Raw genomic sequence first — 18375 nt, 5'->3', positions numbered from 1 at the left:
AGCACACCAGACGTTGTGGTGGTTCAGAGATCAAGATCTAAGTCAAAATTCAATCTGTATCTAAGGGCTCAGTTCGCTAAATCTTAGTATGGGTTGGAAGCACCTTGAATGATTGATTTCTTTAAAAAGCAAGGTTTAACATTGTTGGCTGGAAAACAGTGTGTACACTTAAACAGAAGGCTGGTGGACTCACAACAGCCACTGTCCTAAAGGCACAGGTCACCACTCTGTGCCAGCTGGAGTGATTTTGTAATCTTTAGATCAGTGTGTACCAAATCACCTAACCCAGCCTAGAGCAATAAATGTGTAGGAACTGTCTGAAGGATGATCTTTCTTTATTACTGGTATTATTTATACAGAGAATGCTATCATGAAAGTACTAATAACAAGTTACCAATAACTGTGAAAATAATAAACTTTTAGTGTAAGTGTTTTTTATTGTGTGCTGAAGCAGCAGTCAGGTTCATCCTGCAGGTTTGGCACTAACAGTGTTCATTTCCTTAGCTTCTGGCATGCACATATCTACTATCAACTAGAAAAAATGAAAACCTTGCTTCAGGAAGTCATCAGAGGAAATACAATGACAGTGTGTCAGTACTGCAGCCGAAACAAAATGTTCACTGACATTCTTGAAAGCTCTGAGTGATGTATCCTGGAAATGGCAACAGCGGCGAGATAATCTGGCATTTGTTATCACCTCTGCCACGTAACTTCTTTACATTTTCTGTGAAAGAAAATCAGAAAAGAGAGAGGACAGAATAAGCATGCTACATCGGTGTTGTAATAAAACAGTAGAAGCTGCTCTATGAATGGAAATGTAATTGAGCTTGGAAATGCTAACATCCAAGTGACTGGGAACTCCCCTTGGGCCCTGGAGAGACCAGGTCAGCTCCTGGGGCAGTGCTGACCCTGCTCTGGAGGCTGAAGTATCCCACTGGCTTCCTCCTGACCATTGCATACTAGTAGAGAGCTGCACCAAAAAATCCTCTGCCCACACAGGTATCAGGACTGGGATTCCATCTTTTGTTCAGCCTATGGCTTTTATTTTCTGAAGAGGCTGCTGATGTAGTTGTATGCGCGTTCTTAAATAACTGTTCCGTAACTCCCTGGGGTGCTGCTCAGCTTCACGACTTCCCTCTAAGAGAATCCTTCATCAAAATCTGTAATGGATCAGTAATGGATCAGTCAGTCAAACTGCCAACCTCTTCTCCCGGGTTTGGGAAGGATGCTGCCATGTGGCAGCAAGTCAGACACACTGCCAGAAAGTGAGTGATGTTGGTTAACAACTGACCTGGAAAGTCAGCACTTCTGGGTACTGATGGGACAGAAGACAAAGCTTTTGTAAACACACAAAAGACATGCCATATGGACACATGCTCTGACAACCAGGCTTTTATTGGGAGGAATAACGCAGAGTGCGACTTGTTAGGTTTTGTTCAATGCTAAACATAATGGTAACCTACAGCTTCAGGAGTGCTTCTTCACTCAGGTTTTATAGATAGTGTGATAACTTCTTACATCTGAGTTTCAGGCCCAGGAGGAAGATGCTGGATATGATAAAACTCCATGTAGCCATTGACAACTGCCAAAATCATACTGATGGTGAATATGAGCCTTGTTTTCCTCAGAACATAGACTCTTGTATTGGGCTGGATGGGACCTTAAAGATCACCTAGTTCCAACCCCTGACATGGGCTAGGATGTCACCCACTAGACCAGCTTGCTCAAAGCCCCATCCAAGGTGGCCTTGAACATTTTCAGGGATGGGGCATCCACAGCTTTTCTGGGCAACCTCTTACAGTGTCTTACCACCCTCACAGGAAATAATTTCTTCCTAGTATCTAATCTAAACCTGCCCTCTTTCAGTTTGAAGCCATTCCCCATTGTCCCATCACTACATGCCCTTGTAAAAAAATATTAATGTTATTCTAAAAAAAAGTCTTCCTTATGTGCAATCTAAACCTACCCTCTTGCAGTTTAAAACCACTAACCTCCTATCACAAGCCTTACTAAAAAGTCTGTCTCCATCTAACTTTTCAGCTCTGACTATCCAGGCCTTCATTCATTTCAAACACAGAGAAGTTAAAAATCATTTTACGTTTGCTTTACTCTGATGTTGCTGCATTACTGTGGTGCCAGGCAGAGGAGAATCAAAACCTCGGCCTCAAACCTGAGTTTGAGGGGTCTATTCCCAAAGATATGCCCTGCAAACAGGTCTTTCATGGCAGGTCATGAGTGAAAATCATGTCAGCGTTCCCAGTATTTGCAGACTCTGGCTCTGCCTCCAATGTTCCCCACACTGCAACATCCCTTTTTAGCAAGGCAGGTATTAGTAAGTTGAAACCGCACTTTGAATAGCAGGTTTGAAGGTTTGATTGGTGTTTTCTGACAGAGGTCCATGAGTGAAATAATGCTTTAGCCATTCCCTTCACCTGATCATCCATATATCAAATTATTTTGGGATAACACTTGTGTATCCAAGAAGCCTGGGCAGTTTGTTACCCTTACTGCAGTCATGCCTCGTCTTTGTGTCATTTAGCCAAATTGTTTCGGGTAGAGAGGAATAGACATTCTGCTGGAGGAAGGAAGCCGCTGCGTTGGCCTCGGACAATACTTGTCTAAGCTAGGACAGGCTGGAGTAATTGTGCCGAGGTGGACAGGCAGCAGCCATGCCAACAATAATATTATTTGCATTTTAAGCTATAGCATCTAATGGGATCAAGAACAGAACCAATTTATTTCGAAACTCATGTGAAGGTTTGCCAGAGGGGTGATTTACAGCTTCCTAGCAATAATGAACAGTTCAGCTGTCTTGACCAACATGTGGTCACGCATGTTACAAACTGACATAAATATTTCTTAACATCTTGCTGCAATTGCTGTCCCACATAAATGTTTGTCAAACAGCTCAAGGAATCAAAAGGGGTTTAATCTTCAAATTTCATCTCAAAGTAATTGTGCTTTCTTTTTTTTTCATTCTGAACTTGGATAACTTATTTCATGCTGTCCTTGATTAAAAACAGCTGGAAGAGGAGGATGGGAGTTCAATTTTTGAACTTTTTTTAAAAAAATCTCAGGAACTTTACTAGGTATTTGATTTATAGTTTAGTGAAAATATCTTTCTAGTGCAGTGTGTGCTTTTGAAACTTGAAATGGTTAAGCTCAGTCTTGAGAAAGTGATAAAAATTAAAGCACTTATATGAAACTAGTGGTATTTTGTCACCTGGAATATTTGGACATAGTCTACTCACACCATATGGAAAAAATAGAACTGAAATGTTGAGGAGCAAAGAAAGTGGAAAATAAAAGGACTGTATAATTGGAAGAATATTTAGAGGTCCTGAAGGGGAAGTTTGATAGAAAGGATGTATCGTTTTGTATTGTGTTACTGTAGAAATTGCAGCCCAGATGCTTCGGTGTCAGGGCCAAGTGAGCCGAGTGCTGAGCATTCAGCTGCATAGAATTTAGCAAGCGCTCACATAGAGTTGGCAATAAACAAAGATAGCAGGGAGAGTGCACACAAAGGTGATGAGAGCTGGAGACAGAGGGTCAGACTGCATGTATGTGAGCACTTCATGCATCTTCATTTTCCTTTGTGCATTAAAAGGAATAAAAATTTTGAAGTAAAGGATTCAGACAAGGAGGACAAGGGGATGGGTAAGAGGGTAGTCGTGGTGGGGCAGCTACTCTCCTGGTGGTGCCAAAAGTATTTTGGACAGTTAGATGGCCCATGTGTGCTTAGGAAAAACATGTGCTTGGCAAAGCAACAAGCCCCTGCGGTCAGCACGGAGATAATTTTGGGACTGGCTGGAGGCTGGATTGGAAAAGAACATGCACTGGGGCTAAGTGTTTGTATATATGTGTACACACACACACACACATATATTTGTGTGTGTGCATATATACAGCTTTAGCTACCTGTCAGTCTTAAAAAGGGGTTTTGTGAAATGCAGCCACAGAAATGCTGGAGTAAAGAGAGGGAAGCAACTTACTTAATGCCTTGAGAGAAAAAACCACTGGAGGGTTGAGTCTGTGGAAGGCTGAGAAGTGGGAAGAAAAATATCACCATGGCACAGAGCACAGCTGAACTCTAAGGTGAGCTGCCACAAATGAGGACTGCACAAAGATTTCCAGAGGGAAGCTGGACACTCTTGAGATTGCTATAGGCCTCTGGTGTGTTCCAGTGCCAATGGGCACTGCTCTGGGGGACAGTTTCTCTGTTGAGCCCCAGCATAAGCTGCCTGAGTTGAAGTTCCATCACTGATCTCGCCATGCAGGGCTGCAAAAGCAGCGAGGGAAAAACAGAAGTTGAACAAGTTGCTCAAATAGGAAATGGAGGCTCACACAGATTTCCTGCAGGGTGGTCTGTGTTTACCTGCATATTTAGTTTCCTTCAAGTGGTGGTTGTATCATTAAATGAGAACTCAGGGTGTTTTTTTAGTGTGTTTGTTTTACTAAGGTAGCAAATTTCTTAGTTGTAGCCTTGTCTATTTCTTGTGTTCCTAATTTTTAAAAGAAAACATTTATCTGAAAGGGTATCTGAATGTTTTGTAAACATCTCAAATGCTCTAAAGCCGACATATGTTAGATCTCCTTGCACAGCTATCAAAATTGTGGTTCGGGAGCCAAGCCTGCTTCTCCTGCATTAGACAAGGATGTGCGAAGAACATGTGGTAGTGCTCAAGAAGCTGCTGCTATGGTTCCTTTCTACAGAGCTTTGGTAGAAGCAGCATGTGAAGGAGGACAGCGACAAGAACATAGGACTGGTACAGTGGAGAAAGCATCTCTGGTAAAGTTAGTAAAAAAACTACTCTTGGTTTCATTCAGATTCAGCTTCCATCCAAACAATTTTCTTGTAAAACAGTTGATTGTATGGCTGAGGCAGTGCTTTTCAGTGGTGTTTAACCAAATACAGCATCAGCAATCATCCATGAACTGTAATCCAGCTCCAGCCTACATTTAGAGCAGCCTCATTTGCTGGGGTGCCAACAGCAAAAGAGATACAAATTGCAGAGAGGCTCCCACCCTCCAGACCTACAGCATGGTGCAGTTTGTGTGCAAGCAGTGAGTGCACAAGTCTCATTTTACTGGGACCTCAAAAGAAAGCTAGGGCTCTTAATAGCATCAGACACGAATTGTATACAACCACAATTCACATGATCAGCTGCATGTGCAGTGAGGGAAGTTTCCAGACATTGTAAAACTGGCTTTTAAAACTGTATTTTCTTAATGTTTTGGATCACATTTAAACCTTAGAATTGCCTTGATCTTTCTTCTCAGACATACTTGCTCTTTCAAATTGATGATGACGGCTGGTTTTCATAGGCTTAGGAATGCAAGCATTGTCATTTATGCTGAATTCTTCCTGTCTAGCGGCAACCTTATATTTGGGAGAAAAGTGTGTCTCCAACATCACAGTAACTGAAATATTGGGGTTAGTGTTTGGCCAACTGCCTGCCGAAACTGATTTTACCCTGCCCTCTTTCCTCATGAGAAGAAATAATAGCTTCCCCCTTAGCTGAGACATAGGCATGGGGACTATGAGCTTCCCATTTCTATCCTGGACTAGCTCATTTCACTCACTAATTGGCACGACAAGGTGTCACAGCTGTAGGTGTAAAACTGATGTGGAATTACTTAGGGAGACTGGGAATAAAGTGAGGGAGACACCAGGGAGTCTTCGTTTGCTTTGGAGTTAGGAGGGGCAATCCACCAGAATCTGTGTGCCAGGATTACATGGGATACTTTTGAGAGGGGGCTGAGCATTTGGGTTTTGCTTCAGGATTCTGCCCAACAGCTTGGCAGTAGCCCAAAACCTGATGTCCTCATTACTGCTTACTCCATAAGGCCACCCTTCTCCATGATATTTTGCTACATGTGAGAAGGAAACCAGCAAGTGCTTCATGATTTAGGCTGATCCAGTCAGGGATGGTCTTCTACTCTGTTGTTTGCATGCACCATGTGTCCCCCACCATTTGGGATTCTGCGCTCCTCTATTGCTCCTAATAATTTCTCGGGATTTCTCTGGGGTTTTTCTTCTCCCTGCCACCTAATTTTTCTGTATATGGCAGTCTTGTTCTCCATGAAGTGATTTTACTCTTCTCCTTTACCAAAAGACACTGAAACTTGTATTTAGACACATCATGCATGTAAACACATTTGTGAATCTAGTCAAAATCAAAAGGAATGTCAGACTTATCTATCTCTCCATAGAGCCAAAGAAATATTTCCATTGGCTTGGCTAGAACTTTGTGAGGATCTTAACATTGCTTTTCTGGGAAGAAGCAAGTGTGCCAAACAAGCTGTTCTTTGGGGAAGTTTGTCTCACTCATCTTTTAAAAATCTGTTTTTCTCAATGCAACAGAATCTTGTTTGCAGACAAAACACATAAGGTGTCTAGCATATAGATTCTTCTTTTTTTTTTTTTTTTTTTAATATGGAGGACAAAATGCTTCCCTGGAAGCTGACAAACTGCAGGATATCATAATGAGTTCTCTATTAACTTTGGTATAGAGCTGCACCCCTGCAGTCTGACATCACAGTTCAGGGCTTGAGGAGTATAGCACTGCAGTTCTTCCTCTGGATTAATGAATAAATCCCTGAAGACATTTGTCTTATTTATTTATTTTATTTATTGAAGAAAACCTCCTGCAACACGTGGGAACAGCACAGCTTTGTTGCTTTTTGCCTGGGACCCTGTCACATCTTGCATCAGGAATGTCCTCACCAGGAAAGCATTTACTTCTGTGAGATAAACTGTGCAGGATCAGGTCCCTCTGACACAGGGACTTTGTCATGTTCCAGTTCTGATCAGTCCTACATTGGTGTAAACCAAAAGTCACTGAGAAGAATAATAGAAATGTAATCCAGTGAAAAAAAATTACTTGCACAAAACAAAAGAGTTTCTTGTAAAACCTCATTAATAGTAGGGACAACTTATGTTGTAATTGAATTAGAGGACCTCATTAAAGATGGCTCCCCAGGATCTAAAACAAACACAAAGTTGAGTTGCTTAATTATCATTGTCTTGGAGTTTTTAATAGTGTTTCCAGTCTCTGTGGGAGAGGAAAGAAGAACAATATGAAAGGATTAGAAATCCACTATTATATCATTTTGTAACAAAGGGGATGGCTGAGAGTGAGGGATTTTTCAGCTAGTGACTGTGAACTCAGAAAGAGGAATAGACACTGTGAGAAGAGTTTGTAAATCACAGTCAACAAAAGGTTTGTCCAGCAATAACTACTGAGAAGGCACAGAGGGGCTTCTTATTTCCAGGTTTCAGAGATATCTTCCCCATACCCCAAAGCATCATAGGTTTAGGTTTTTCCCAAGCTTAAGAGCACAAACACATCCAAATTAAAGGTAGTATGAAGCTACAAGACTTTTAAAATGAGAAAATAAAGGATTGTCCCTCCTTCACTCTTTTTATGCAAATAATATTTTTGATACAGCTTTTCCAGGGTGGAATGCAGTGCCTCTCAGTCCATCCACATCAGGAAGAGAAGCTTGAGAAGCTGAGAGGGAGCACTGTGAAGAGCCTTATCAAGTCAGTTGGAGTCAAGGAGGTCACAGTAGGATTTGATCTCTGCAGAAAAATCTTTCTCAGTGTAGAAAATGGGTGTTTTCTGCTGTTGCTCTCTGCTCCCCAGCCCGTGTGCAGTCTCAGTGGGGATTAGTTTAGCTTCTGGTGCTGATCCCTCATGGGAGGAACTTTTGCTTGCAGACAGTCCAAGTACATCCCAACTGTAAAACTGGACAGGTGCAAATATCTATGGAAAACACATTACAGGAAAAATCTGTATAGAATAAGCTTGTTAAGTTCCCTAACTACTAGGTCTTCCCTAGCCTGGCTGTTAACATACTAATTATAAAGGAGAAGTAGATTAACTACACATGCTCTTGCAGCCTGCGTTGGTGATCCCTGTGTGTCTGTATTTCCCCCATGTGCCCTTCCAGCACTCTGCTCTAGTCAGACTAGGACATTCCCAGTTCCAGGGACTGTTGCCAAAGGGTTGGAGATGTTCACTTGTTTACTCAGCTCAGAGACTGCCAGAGCAGCTTTCACTTGCATGGATGAGGGATGTGGTCCCAAAAGTTTCCTGAGAACTGCAGCTGGAGTCCCAGCACCACAGAGGGCAATGGCCTGGGATTGTACAAACTGCATAAACCCCTTGGTCTGGCCATCCAAGAAGTCCCACAGCCCTCCCTGTGCTGTGGCTGCTCACTGCTCTCTAGAGCACACGGATATGGATAGATGCAGTAAGCCAAGGCTTTGCTCCAAAAAGGTGCTCAGGAGCTGGACATTATCTGAGCTACACTGGACTCTGGATGTTCTATACTAGGTAAAGCATAATTCAGCCCTTGATTAGGCACCCATTACATTAAAAACAGTTTCCTGATACCAGGAACTATTATTTATGTCCTTGTTCCCACCTACAGAAGACTGATCTATAATGAGTAAATTATAAACACAAGCCTTGCTAGCATTCCTCCTGCTTGTATCCAGCCCTGAGTGAAACACCCCCTTCTCACTGCTAGAATGTGCAGGCAGTGATAAAACTAATCATTATCTGTGAATTGGCTTCACCCTTCAGTTTCTGAAATACCTGGTTTTTATGGGGTTGAACTGCAGAGGTACCTGCCACATAACCGATGTGGTGCTGTCAGCAGTAAGAAAACAGAAGCATTTGAGGTTCTTTGCAGTAAGCCTTTCTCTGAACAAAACCCCTCACTTAGCCCCTATGTAGTGTGAAGCCTTGTGGGCAGCTGATGTTTTTGCCTTTGTTTTTGGTTAGTGACATAGCATCTGCCCTTTCCATGCCAACTCATTTCCAATATATTTAAAATTGAATTGGTACACCTGGCTTTAGCTCTGCAAGGTTGTGGCTCATCATCTAATCATTAGACCTTTCAAGACCAGAAAAAGAGAGGTACAATATGGCTTTCAGGCAGTCTTAAAAAAAAAATCCAAGTCTAAAAGCTTTAATTTTAAACACAGCAATACCTCAGTGAATTTGAGCTTTTGATCTGAGGCAGAATGTGCTTCCAGATTCATTTCACGCTGTGCTGTTTCAGTGAATATAACCACCTCACCATGGGGTCCTACTCCTAGGCCTTCACAGAAACTTCAGAAAGCAGCCTTAATGTTAGAGCTGGCAATTTCTGTTCTGCTCCCAACCCTGCCACAGAGGCACTGGATGATGGACCAGCTCTGTACTGAAAAGTGTTTTGGAGATTTAACTGGTTGTGAAGGCAGCAAGTTCCTCATCACACGTGTTTGCGATTGCTCCAGTACAAAGATGCTTATTCTGGTATAGCTCATTCAGATAAATGCAGAACTGCAATAAATGCAGAACTGCAATGAATTAGAGATGTTGTGTGTCACTATTGCCATGCTTAGCCTTGGACTGTTAACAGCACAACTGTGGTCATGTTTAAACAGTTTGAGCTGCTCCTGGTCTTGTGGGATGGTTGGAGATGTCATTCAGGCAGAGCCCAACTCACCAGAAAACAAGAATGGGTTACAATAGTGTCAACTCAGGCTGTCATTTCTGTAAGGCATCATGGTATTAATTTGAATAGAAATTAGGTGAAGTACAGAAAGTTTTTCTTGTATTGGACATGTGACCATTTGATGAAATACTAAAACTTCTCACTATTTTATTGTGTCGAAAATCACTGAATGGACTTTATTTCCTATTGAAAATTAGCACAAGAAGAATATCAGTGGTTGGATACAGAAATGCCTAGGATGCTGTGTTTCTGCCTTTTCTACCCCTTTCAGAAGAATAACCACTGCTGGTTTACTGTGTTTGCTAGCTTCGCTTCTGTTCTAGGGTATGAGCAGGGGTCAGGTCTGACACCCTGATCATCCAACCTGTGATGTGACTTTCTCTAGACAAGCAAGTAAAGTATTTACTGCCAAATATTTCTGTCTCCCATTATCTGTCCTCCACATTCAAAGGTCACAGAAAGTAAATGGTTTGAAATTGTATTCTTTTTTACCCGTTCATTGTAGATTAACTTTGACATTCACAGTAGCTATATTTATCCTGCTGTGATATAATATTGACAATGTAAAGCCAAATACTGACGCAGAGCTGATGTCCAGTGTTGATCTTGGTCTAGTATTTCAGAAGTCTTCAGCCTGGAGAATGCAGATGATTACAAGTTTTCTGATGAGAATGTATTGCCTTTTTTTTCAATTCAGAAATGATGACTTGGAAAAACTCAAACTTTATCTTGTGGGAATGTACCAGTTCTGCTATGAAACTCATTTGGGGGAAGGTTTCTCCTGTCCAGGAAGGAAATTTGGGTCAGAAATGTCAGGCATTTCAGCAGAAACAACCATGTCCTGGGTACAACATTCACAATGACCATGGAGACCTCAATGCTGTTTCTGGGCTTGGCAGCAAAATCCTGGCCTGCTGCCTCCCAGGCAACTGCTGACTCCTCATCTGCTGGCTGGAAGAGGAGCAGTTCCTCTCTGCTATGCTCTTACAGCAAAGATTTTTGAAAATACTTGACTCTATCCTGATACAGAGCAGAAAAAAACCCTATGAAAATGCTTGTGAGATAAAGATTGTTTTCAGCTATCCTGGAGGCTAAATATTTTCTAAAATATATGAAGACTTTTTTTCTTTTAGTTTGCATTAGTGCACGTTTTACTAATGAAAGGAGTGTCACAGTATGTATGTACAAAGCATGGATCTGGCTAACAGGAAAAGTAGTTTCAGTCCTTCCTTCTGTCCAGGCACAAGTTCCTTGGCATTGCTGATAGTTTGCTGCTATGAGATCAAGTGACCCAGTTATTTTTAAGCCAGGTACTTCCTCTTGCTGATTAACCATGTGACTGCACACATGCTCATACTGGCACAACCACTGGGATGGCACAGGGATGGGAACAAGCAACAGGAGGGGAGAGAAGGCTGCCAAAACCAAGTTCATCAAGATATGTCCTCAGTTTTTCTTTTGCAATGATAATAACAGTTATTTTTCATAGAGAAATGCTAAATCCATGGTGGAAAACAGCAGTTTAACAGCTATGCAGCCGTAAAGCTGCTCATTAATATTTTGTCAAGCATGTGTCTGTGTGCTTGAGTAGCTGTAGTTCAATAATTACAGATTTTGAATATTTCACTGCCAGCTATTCCTGAAGATATGAACCAGTTGGTTAGTTACGGGTGAAGTTTTCATTAGGATTTAAGCTCCTTAGGCACTCCTGAAAATGTTTTCTGCCATCCTGCTGTCTAATCTCCTATCAGGATAGCAGAAATACCATTAATTAAAGACTGTTACAATCTTCTTCACAGACTGCAGGATGCATTTACCATTGCTGTTCATCGGGCTGAGTCCAGCACAGGACCCTGCTGGTGGTCTGGAGCATCAGCCCCTGCGTGCACAGGAGCAGGACATGCTCAGGCTTTTGCCTAGGAAGTGTGACCTTGTCCTGTAAGAGCAGGGTCATCCTACAAAGTCTAGCACTTGAGCTCCAGCTGTGGGACAGTGTCAGTTACTTAATAAGGCTTGTGGCACTCTATGTGCTACTTGTACTTAAAACAAAAGGTTCACACTGAGAAAGCATCCTGCATGGCCTGTCTGTCTTCTGCACTGCTAATATGCTACTAATAAACTGTGTCTGGTGGTAAACTGGTAGGTAACTGGAGTGGATGAGTTGGGTACACTATGCAGTATCCAAAATCTTTGCTATCTAGATGTTAGCAAATGTGAAGCCTATCTACAAAGAGGGCTGTGAGGAGGATCCAGAGAACTACAGACCTGTCAGCATGACCTTGGTGCTGGGGAAGGACATGGACTAGGTTTTCTTGAGAGCCATCATGTGACATGTGCAGGACAACCAGGGAATCAGGTCCAGGCAGCATGTGTTTGTGAAAAGCAGGCTCTGCTTGACCAACCTGATCTCCTTCTATGACCGAGTGACCCAGTTAGTGGATGAATGAAAAGCTGTGAATGTTGTTTACCTGGACTTTAGTAAAACTTCTGACACTGTTTCCCACAGTGTTCTCCTGGAGAAACTGGCTGCTCATGGCTTGGACAGATGCACTGTTTGCTGGGTAAAAAGCTGGCTGGATGGTTGAGCCCAGGGTGGTGGTGAATGGAGTTAGATCCAGCTGATGTTCCCCGGGGCTCAGTAGTGGGGCTAGTCCTGTTCAGTATCTTTATCAATGATCTAGATAAGGGAGTGAAGGGCACTTCATTAAGTTTGCAGGTGACACCAAGTTGGGTGGGAGTGTTGAGCTGCTGCAGAGCAGGAAGGCTCTGCAGAGAGATCTGCACTGGCTGGACTGATGTGCCAAGGAAAATTGTATGAGGTTCAACATAGTGCAGTGCTGAGTCCTGCAAGGCCAATGGCACCCTCGCCTGTATCAGCAATAGTGTGGCCAGCAGGACCAGGGCAGTGACTGTCCCCCTGTACTGGGCACTGCTGAGGCCACACCTCAAATCCTGTGTTCAGTTCTGGGCCACTCACAAGAAAGACATTGAGGGGCTGGAGCATGACCAGAGAAGGGCAACGGAGCTGGGGAAGGGTCTGGAGCACAAGTCCTGTGAGGAACAGTGGAGGAAACTGGGGGTGTTTATCCTAGAGAAAAGGAGGCTCAGGGGCCTTGTTGCTCTCTGCAACCACCCGAAAGGCAGTTGTAGCCAGGTGGGGGTCGGTCTCTTCTCCCAAATAACAAGTGATAGATAGGATGAGAGGGAACAGTCCCAAGTTGCACCAAGAAGGGTTTGTATTGGATATTAGGAAAAATTTCTTCATGTGAAGTGTCATCAAGCATTGGAAAGCTGCGCAGGGAAGTGGTGGAGTTACCATACCTGAAGGTATTTAAAAGCCATGTAGATGTGGTGCTTACGGACATCATTTAGTGGTGGACTTGGCAGTGCTGGGTTAATGGTTGGACTTGATGATCTTTGAAGTCTTTTTCAGCCTAAATGATTCTATGATTCTAAACATGTTATGTGATTTGTAAAGGAGTATGCTGGGCTTCCAGGAAGGCCATGGAAACTAGTAGGCATGAGCTAATGAAGTAATATAAAAGAGTATGAAATGAAAGAAACGCTAACAATATGTATACTGTAAAGTTAAAAACACTATAGAAATAAACCAAATTCATATGGCAAGAGTGTGAGTCATTAAAGCACTACTGGTGTTGGACAGCTAATCCAGAAGCTGTAGGTCTGGGTGGTCTGGACCTCACACTCTCTGCAGGGCAGAACTGCCTCTAGGCCCACAGGGGCTGTATTCTGTTGCTTGCTTTCTTCTTGGATATCCTAGCTGATAGTGCATATCATGCCGTTTGAATGTGTCTTCCTTTTTTCTTCACAGGGAATGGCTTTTACACTTGAAGAAAGGCTACAGCTGGGAATTCATGGCCTCCTTCCTCCTTGCTTCCTGAGCCAAGACGTTCAAGTCCTTCGTGTGATGAAAAACTTTGAAAACAAATCTAACGATCTAGACAAGTATGTCAAAAACATCTTATTTCTTCTCCCTTTCCCCTTTACTTTTCAGTTCTTTAAAGCCTCAAGGAAAAATTGTGGATTCTGCTTCAATTTACAGATTTCCCTCTGAGTCACTTTTTTCTAGCTGTACATACTCTCCAGCAGCAGAATCATAAAGTAGTTCAGGTTTAAAGGGACTGTAAAGATCATCTAGTTCCAAACCCCCTGCCAAGGGCAGGGACACCTTCCACTTGACCAGGTTGCTCAAAGCCCCATCCAGTGTGGCCTTGAACACTTCCAGGGATGGGCCATCCACAGCTTCTCTGGGCAATCTGTGCCAGTGCCTCACCATGCTCACACTCAAAAATTTCTTCCTAGTATCTAATCTAAATCTACCCTCTTTCAGTTTGAAGCCATTCCCCCTTGTCCTATCAATACATGCCCTTGTAAAAAATCCTTCTCCAGCTTTTATTTAGTCCCTCTTTCAGTACTAGAAGTTGTTAGAAAATGTCCCCAGAACAACCCCAGCTCTCTCAGCCTGTCTTCACAGTAGAGGTGCTCCAGCCCTCTGATCATCTTCATGACCCTCCTCTGGACCTGCTCCAACAGGTCCACTGATGTTACTTTTTTCTACCACTATGTAACTAGAGAGTTCTGGTATACTTTGGGTACAAGAAAAAAGCAGAGCACTGAAGGTAGAGTGAACACATGTACTGCATGTACTTGTCTGTATGGTAATCAATATATTCACTAAAACACTGGATGGAAGAACAGAAAAAAACTGTCAGTGTGTAGGAAAAAATAAAAAAAACCAGAAGCAATAATGTATATTGACTAATCTTTCTGTTTCTCACTGCATCCAGTATTGTTCTTTAGGGTTATTGATGGAAGATGCTGTTTGATTCCTGCTGTGATGGACAGTAGGGTTTGCATCTCCACCTCTCTCAGCTGCCATTGATCTGAAGACTGAGGCAGCAGGACTCTTACCCTGTAGACCAATTGCATTGGTTTTTCTGTGTCACAAATACCTATGTTAATCTTGAAAATTATATACTGATATCTGCGTAAGACGCCTTTTGATGCAAATTTCAATATTCTAAGGTTGTGCATGGGTGTGATTGAGGATGGTGGAGCTGGCCAGGCCCTCTGGGAAAATTTGCTCCAAGTATCTGCTCATGATGCAGCACAAGGGAGTGTCAGGGCTCAGGAGAACTGAGTGCATACTGAGTGAGCCAACAACTGCTCTTTGTGAAACTGTGAACAACCATAAATACTGATATATAACTATTTTGTTTTACTTTAAAGGTATATTGTTCTTATGACATTGCAAGACAGGAATGAGAAGCTTTTTTACCGAGTGCTGACCTCTGATATTGAGAGATTCATGCCCATAGTTTACACCCCAACAGTTGGCCTGGCTTGTCAGCAGTATGGTTTGGCTTTCAGGAGACCACGGTGAGTGAAGAGATTGTGTTTGCCTTTTTTAAAATTTCATATGAATGTTTCTTTTGTATCGACACCATCTTTATGTGGGTGGCCCAAATCATCTAAAACTCAATCCCTCATCAAAAAGTGGACCAGCAAGCAGCTTCGTGTGTGTACATTTGATGATGAGTTGGGGAGTTGAGAATAGCTCTGACTTCTTCCTATAAACAGTGAACAGAGTGGTTTTGTTCTCAAACAGTGCTGTACAGTCCCCAAACAGCTCGCTGAACTTAGGGCTGCACCCCTCCCCATCTGCTGTCTCAGGAGCACTGAGTGCCCTCTGCAATGCTGTTTGAGTAATTGTTGGGTTTTGGATACACTGTGCTGATTTTGAACTTTTGTATGCACTTCCACAAACTACCCCACTAGAATCATTTTCATAGATGATGCTCTGCATCAGTGCCTTCCTCTCTGCTCAGAACAGTCACTGTGTAAATTCATGCAACATTAAACACTCTGTACCATGTTGGAAGACCCCATTCTGCATAATTCTTTTTAATGATTAATGCTTAGATAAATCCCTTGTTAGCTTTCTGAAATACATTTTAGTCCTAGCCTGAAAATTCAATGGTACAGTTCAGTTTTCTTTGCAAGCTTTTAAATTTTTTTGTCCTTGAAATGGACCAGTAGTCAGATGAACATTTTAGCTTTTGCTATAGAAATATGCAAAGTAAAGGAATGGAATAATACCATTTTCAAAGCATTTCACAAGCATGAGATTTGACTGCAGTTTCAGCTGAGAGTAACGTTACAGGTGGGGGCAACTGAGGCAAATTGTACTATCTGAGTCTAGGTCACACAGGGTCCCTGTGAAGCAGGGACACCTCAAAGACATAAGGACTGTGTAGACAGATAATTAATAACATTTTATGTATGAGATTATCTTGGTAAACCTGCCTGCTTCCTGCTTGTCATGAAAATTCCTAATAAAGCCACTGTATTCCTCCACATGAGCTGCTCCTCAAGATTGCTTTTTGGCCTGTGTCTATGCTAGGTAATTGTGTTCTGTGTCCTGATGTGCAACTTGTGGATCTACTGGGCTGGGGTGAAGTCATTCATCTAGTCAAGCCTTGATCGTATCCCCTCCTCCTCCTCAGTGTGTATGAGGAAACCAGAGAAGGATCTGCACTCTGTACAGGGGGAAGACACTTACTTCTTGTGGGCAGGAATAAAAGGGAGCAGAGATAAGAGAGTCCAGATTGTGTCTCCAGGTGTTGAGCTGTGAGCACTGTCAGTCAGGGAAGAGCACACTGCTGGTTCTCAGCTAATCAATATTCATACAGCAATTTCTGCTGTACAGCCACTGTGTCTTTGCCTCCTGTCTGCTTTTACCTTGTGATAAGTTAAAACAATATTTGGGAGCTTTGCTTCTTCTATTTTCATCCATTATTATCTTCAGGAAAGCAGGGATGTCTTTCCACATACTGAACTCTTTCTGCAGTTGTTGCTGTTGGAGAACTCCCCTTCCTGTAACTCATGTCTTTCTCATGTTTTAAATCCACATTATTTTACCAATGCGATAGGAATGTCTCATAGTCTGACAGTTTTGCTGCTAAATTTGGGCTGGGTCTTTTCTGGATTCCAGCCCATGGTGGCTTCTTCAGGAAAGAGCAAATGACCATGTCCTTGGTACACTGGATTTCCTGTGGTGGGGAGTTTGTTTCCCTAAAGATACAGAATGAATTTCAGCCTAGCTTCAGGTTTGGTTGTAATCAAGGTTGTTTTAGCAGAAGAATGTTTTTGTTGCAAAAAGAAAAGAGTTCTTACATCATGTAAAGTGATGAGACTAAAGTAGGAAGTGTTCACATGTGCTTTTTTTTCAATCTGACTCTTACTTTCTTGGGTTATATATTTTCTGTCCTGGAGCGTATTACATACATTAGGAGTTGGCCTGCAAGACAAATAATTCAAGGTAGGATGCTAGTACTTCTGCTAAAATCATTGGGACCAGCAGATTTAGGGATCTCGTTAATAAAGATCTAAATCTGAATTTTTAGCTCTTCCCATCCCATTATCTGAAGCTGCACTGGCAGTCTGAAGAGCTGATTCTTCTAACCTAATTTTATTTGTATTGGAAGGTTTTTAAAACAAAATGGCACTCATATAAATATATTTTACTGGTGTTTTAGGAAAAGCAAGCACCTGGAACGGGAGAGGATGTCCAAGCCCTTCAATTTTGCTCTGCCATCACAGGAAGCTTTAACATTTAACCCTGTTCACTAACTAATCATACTTTATTTTAAATCTGCAATGAAGCTACCCTATGTAGCCCATTCCATTAACTCTCATATAAATAGAAAGCACTTTTCCTCTAGTATATAACCTAAATGTTCTTTGCCAACATCACCCTCTCTACAGCAGCCTTTTCTGTTCAGTCTGGTGGTTTTCTTACCTGTAGTTTGTGCTGCTCTGCCCTGGTGTTCTCACTCTGGAGTGTCCTTTTTGGCTGCACTTCTCCTGAAATGCACCACAGGAGGGCAAGCACTGCTTTGCCCCAGAGGACTGGCAGTGTGGAAGAGGTCGGAGCAGTCAGTTTAGTTCTGCTTACACATCCCAGCGGGCCCTCACCTTTATTGGCATTACCTGAGGGCTCTGGTCACTGTAATTCATTTTGTCTTCTGCCTGTGAATCTTTTCTTTGAGACAACTACCACACCACATACGTGCCACTCTAGAACTGTGCTTAGCATTTCTCCTCACTCTGTGTCCTGCTGTGAGCTCTGTTCTGTTGGGTTAGGGTCATTCTCTCCAGAGAATCAGTGTTTCTAAACTTCTCTGGAGTGCCACACCTCCCAGCCCGGCTCTTTGGGCAACAGATAGCTGATTTGAATGTTTGCTGTAGCAATTACCTTTTTATCCGAACTGTCACATTTAGTGCTGTTAACCCGGCAAGAGAAATGAGATAGCTCCATTTTAAAACTCCACGTGGTGCTCCAGCATGGATGGATGTGCCCATATAGCACAGCTTATTGTGTGGTCTGTCTGTGGCCACAGCAGCAGCAACCTTTGGACACAATTAGCTTCTCTCCCATCTTGGAATCTTTCTCAGCTGCAGTAGTGCTTGGCTTTATACTTGAAGGTTGAGCCTGGAAGGATTAAAGTGCAAGTAACTTGCTTAAAAAGCAGATCTTGTACAACAACATCTGAAAACAGTCCTAAGATGTCCAGGAGGGCTTCTCTCAGAATCATTTATCAGAACACATTTATCTGTGTTTGCATGGCTGCAGATTTTGTTAGTCAGATACTGTTGTTGTAATTGCAGGACTCAATGCCTCTTTTCCCTTTCTTAGTCTTTATATACAAACCCTTAATGGGTGAACCTCTAACCTGCACTTTCACGGGGCCAGTGGATGGAATTCTCCTTCCAGGTCAGGGCTCCATCATACTCCCTGCTAGCAGATTTATCTGCTCCAAATGGAATCAGACACTTGGT

At 42.5% G+C, this 18375-nt stretch overlaps 1 protein-coding gene across 3 annotated transcripts in view; it reads left to right on the top strand.

Moving 5' to 3' along the window:
* ME3 (malic enzyme 3) overlaps positions 1 to 18375 on the top strand; it is a 119862-nt gene that overhangs the window by 51931 nt on the left and 49556 nt on the right. For all 3 annotated transcript variants that reach the window (XM_048294490.1, XM_048294491.1, XM_048294492.1), the window contains exons 2-3: positions 13346 to 13479; positions 14764 to 14913. In XM_048294490.1, coding sequence (XP_048150447.1) covers positions 13346 to 13479; positions 14764 to 14913 — 284 coding nt within the window. The remainder of the gene's footprint in view (positions 1 to 13345; positions 13480 to 14763; positions 14914 to 18375) is intronic.

Source organism: Corvus hawaiiensis, chromosome 2 (genome assembly GCF_020740725.1).
Source record: "Corvus hawaiiensis isolate bCorHaw1 chromosome 2, bCorHaw1.pri.cur, whole genome shotgun sequence".
Classification (NCBI taxonomy): domain Eukaryota; kingdom Metazoa; phylum Chordata; class Aves; order Passeriformes; family Corvidae; genus Corvus; species Corvus hawaiiensis.
Note: the sequence above shows the minus strand (reverse complement) of the source record. Positions and strands in the feature narration are given on the sequence as shown.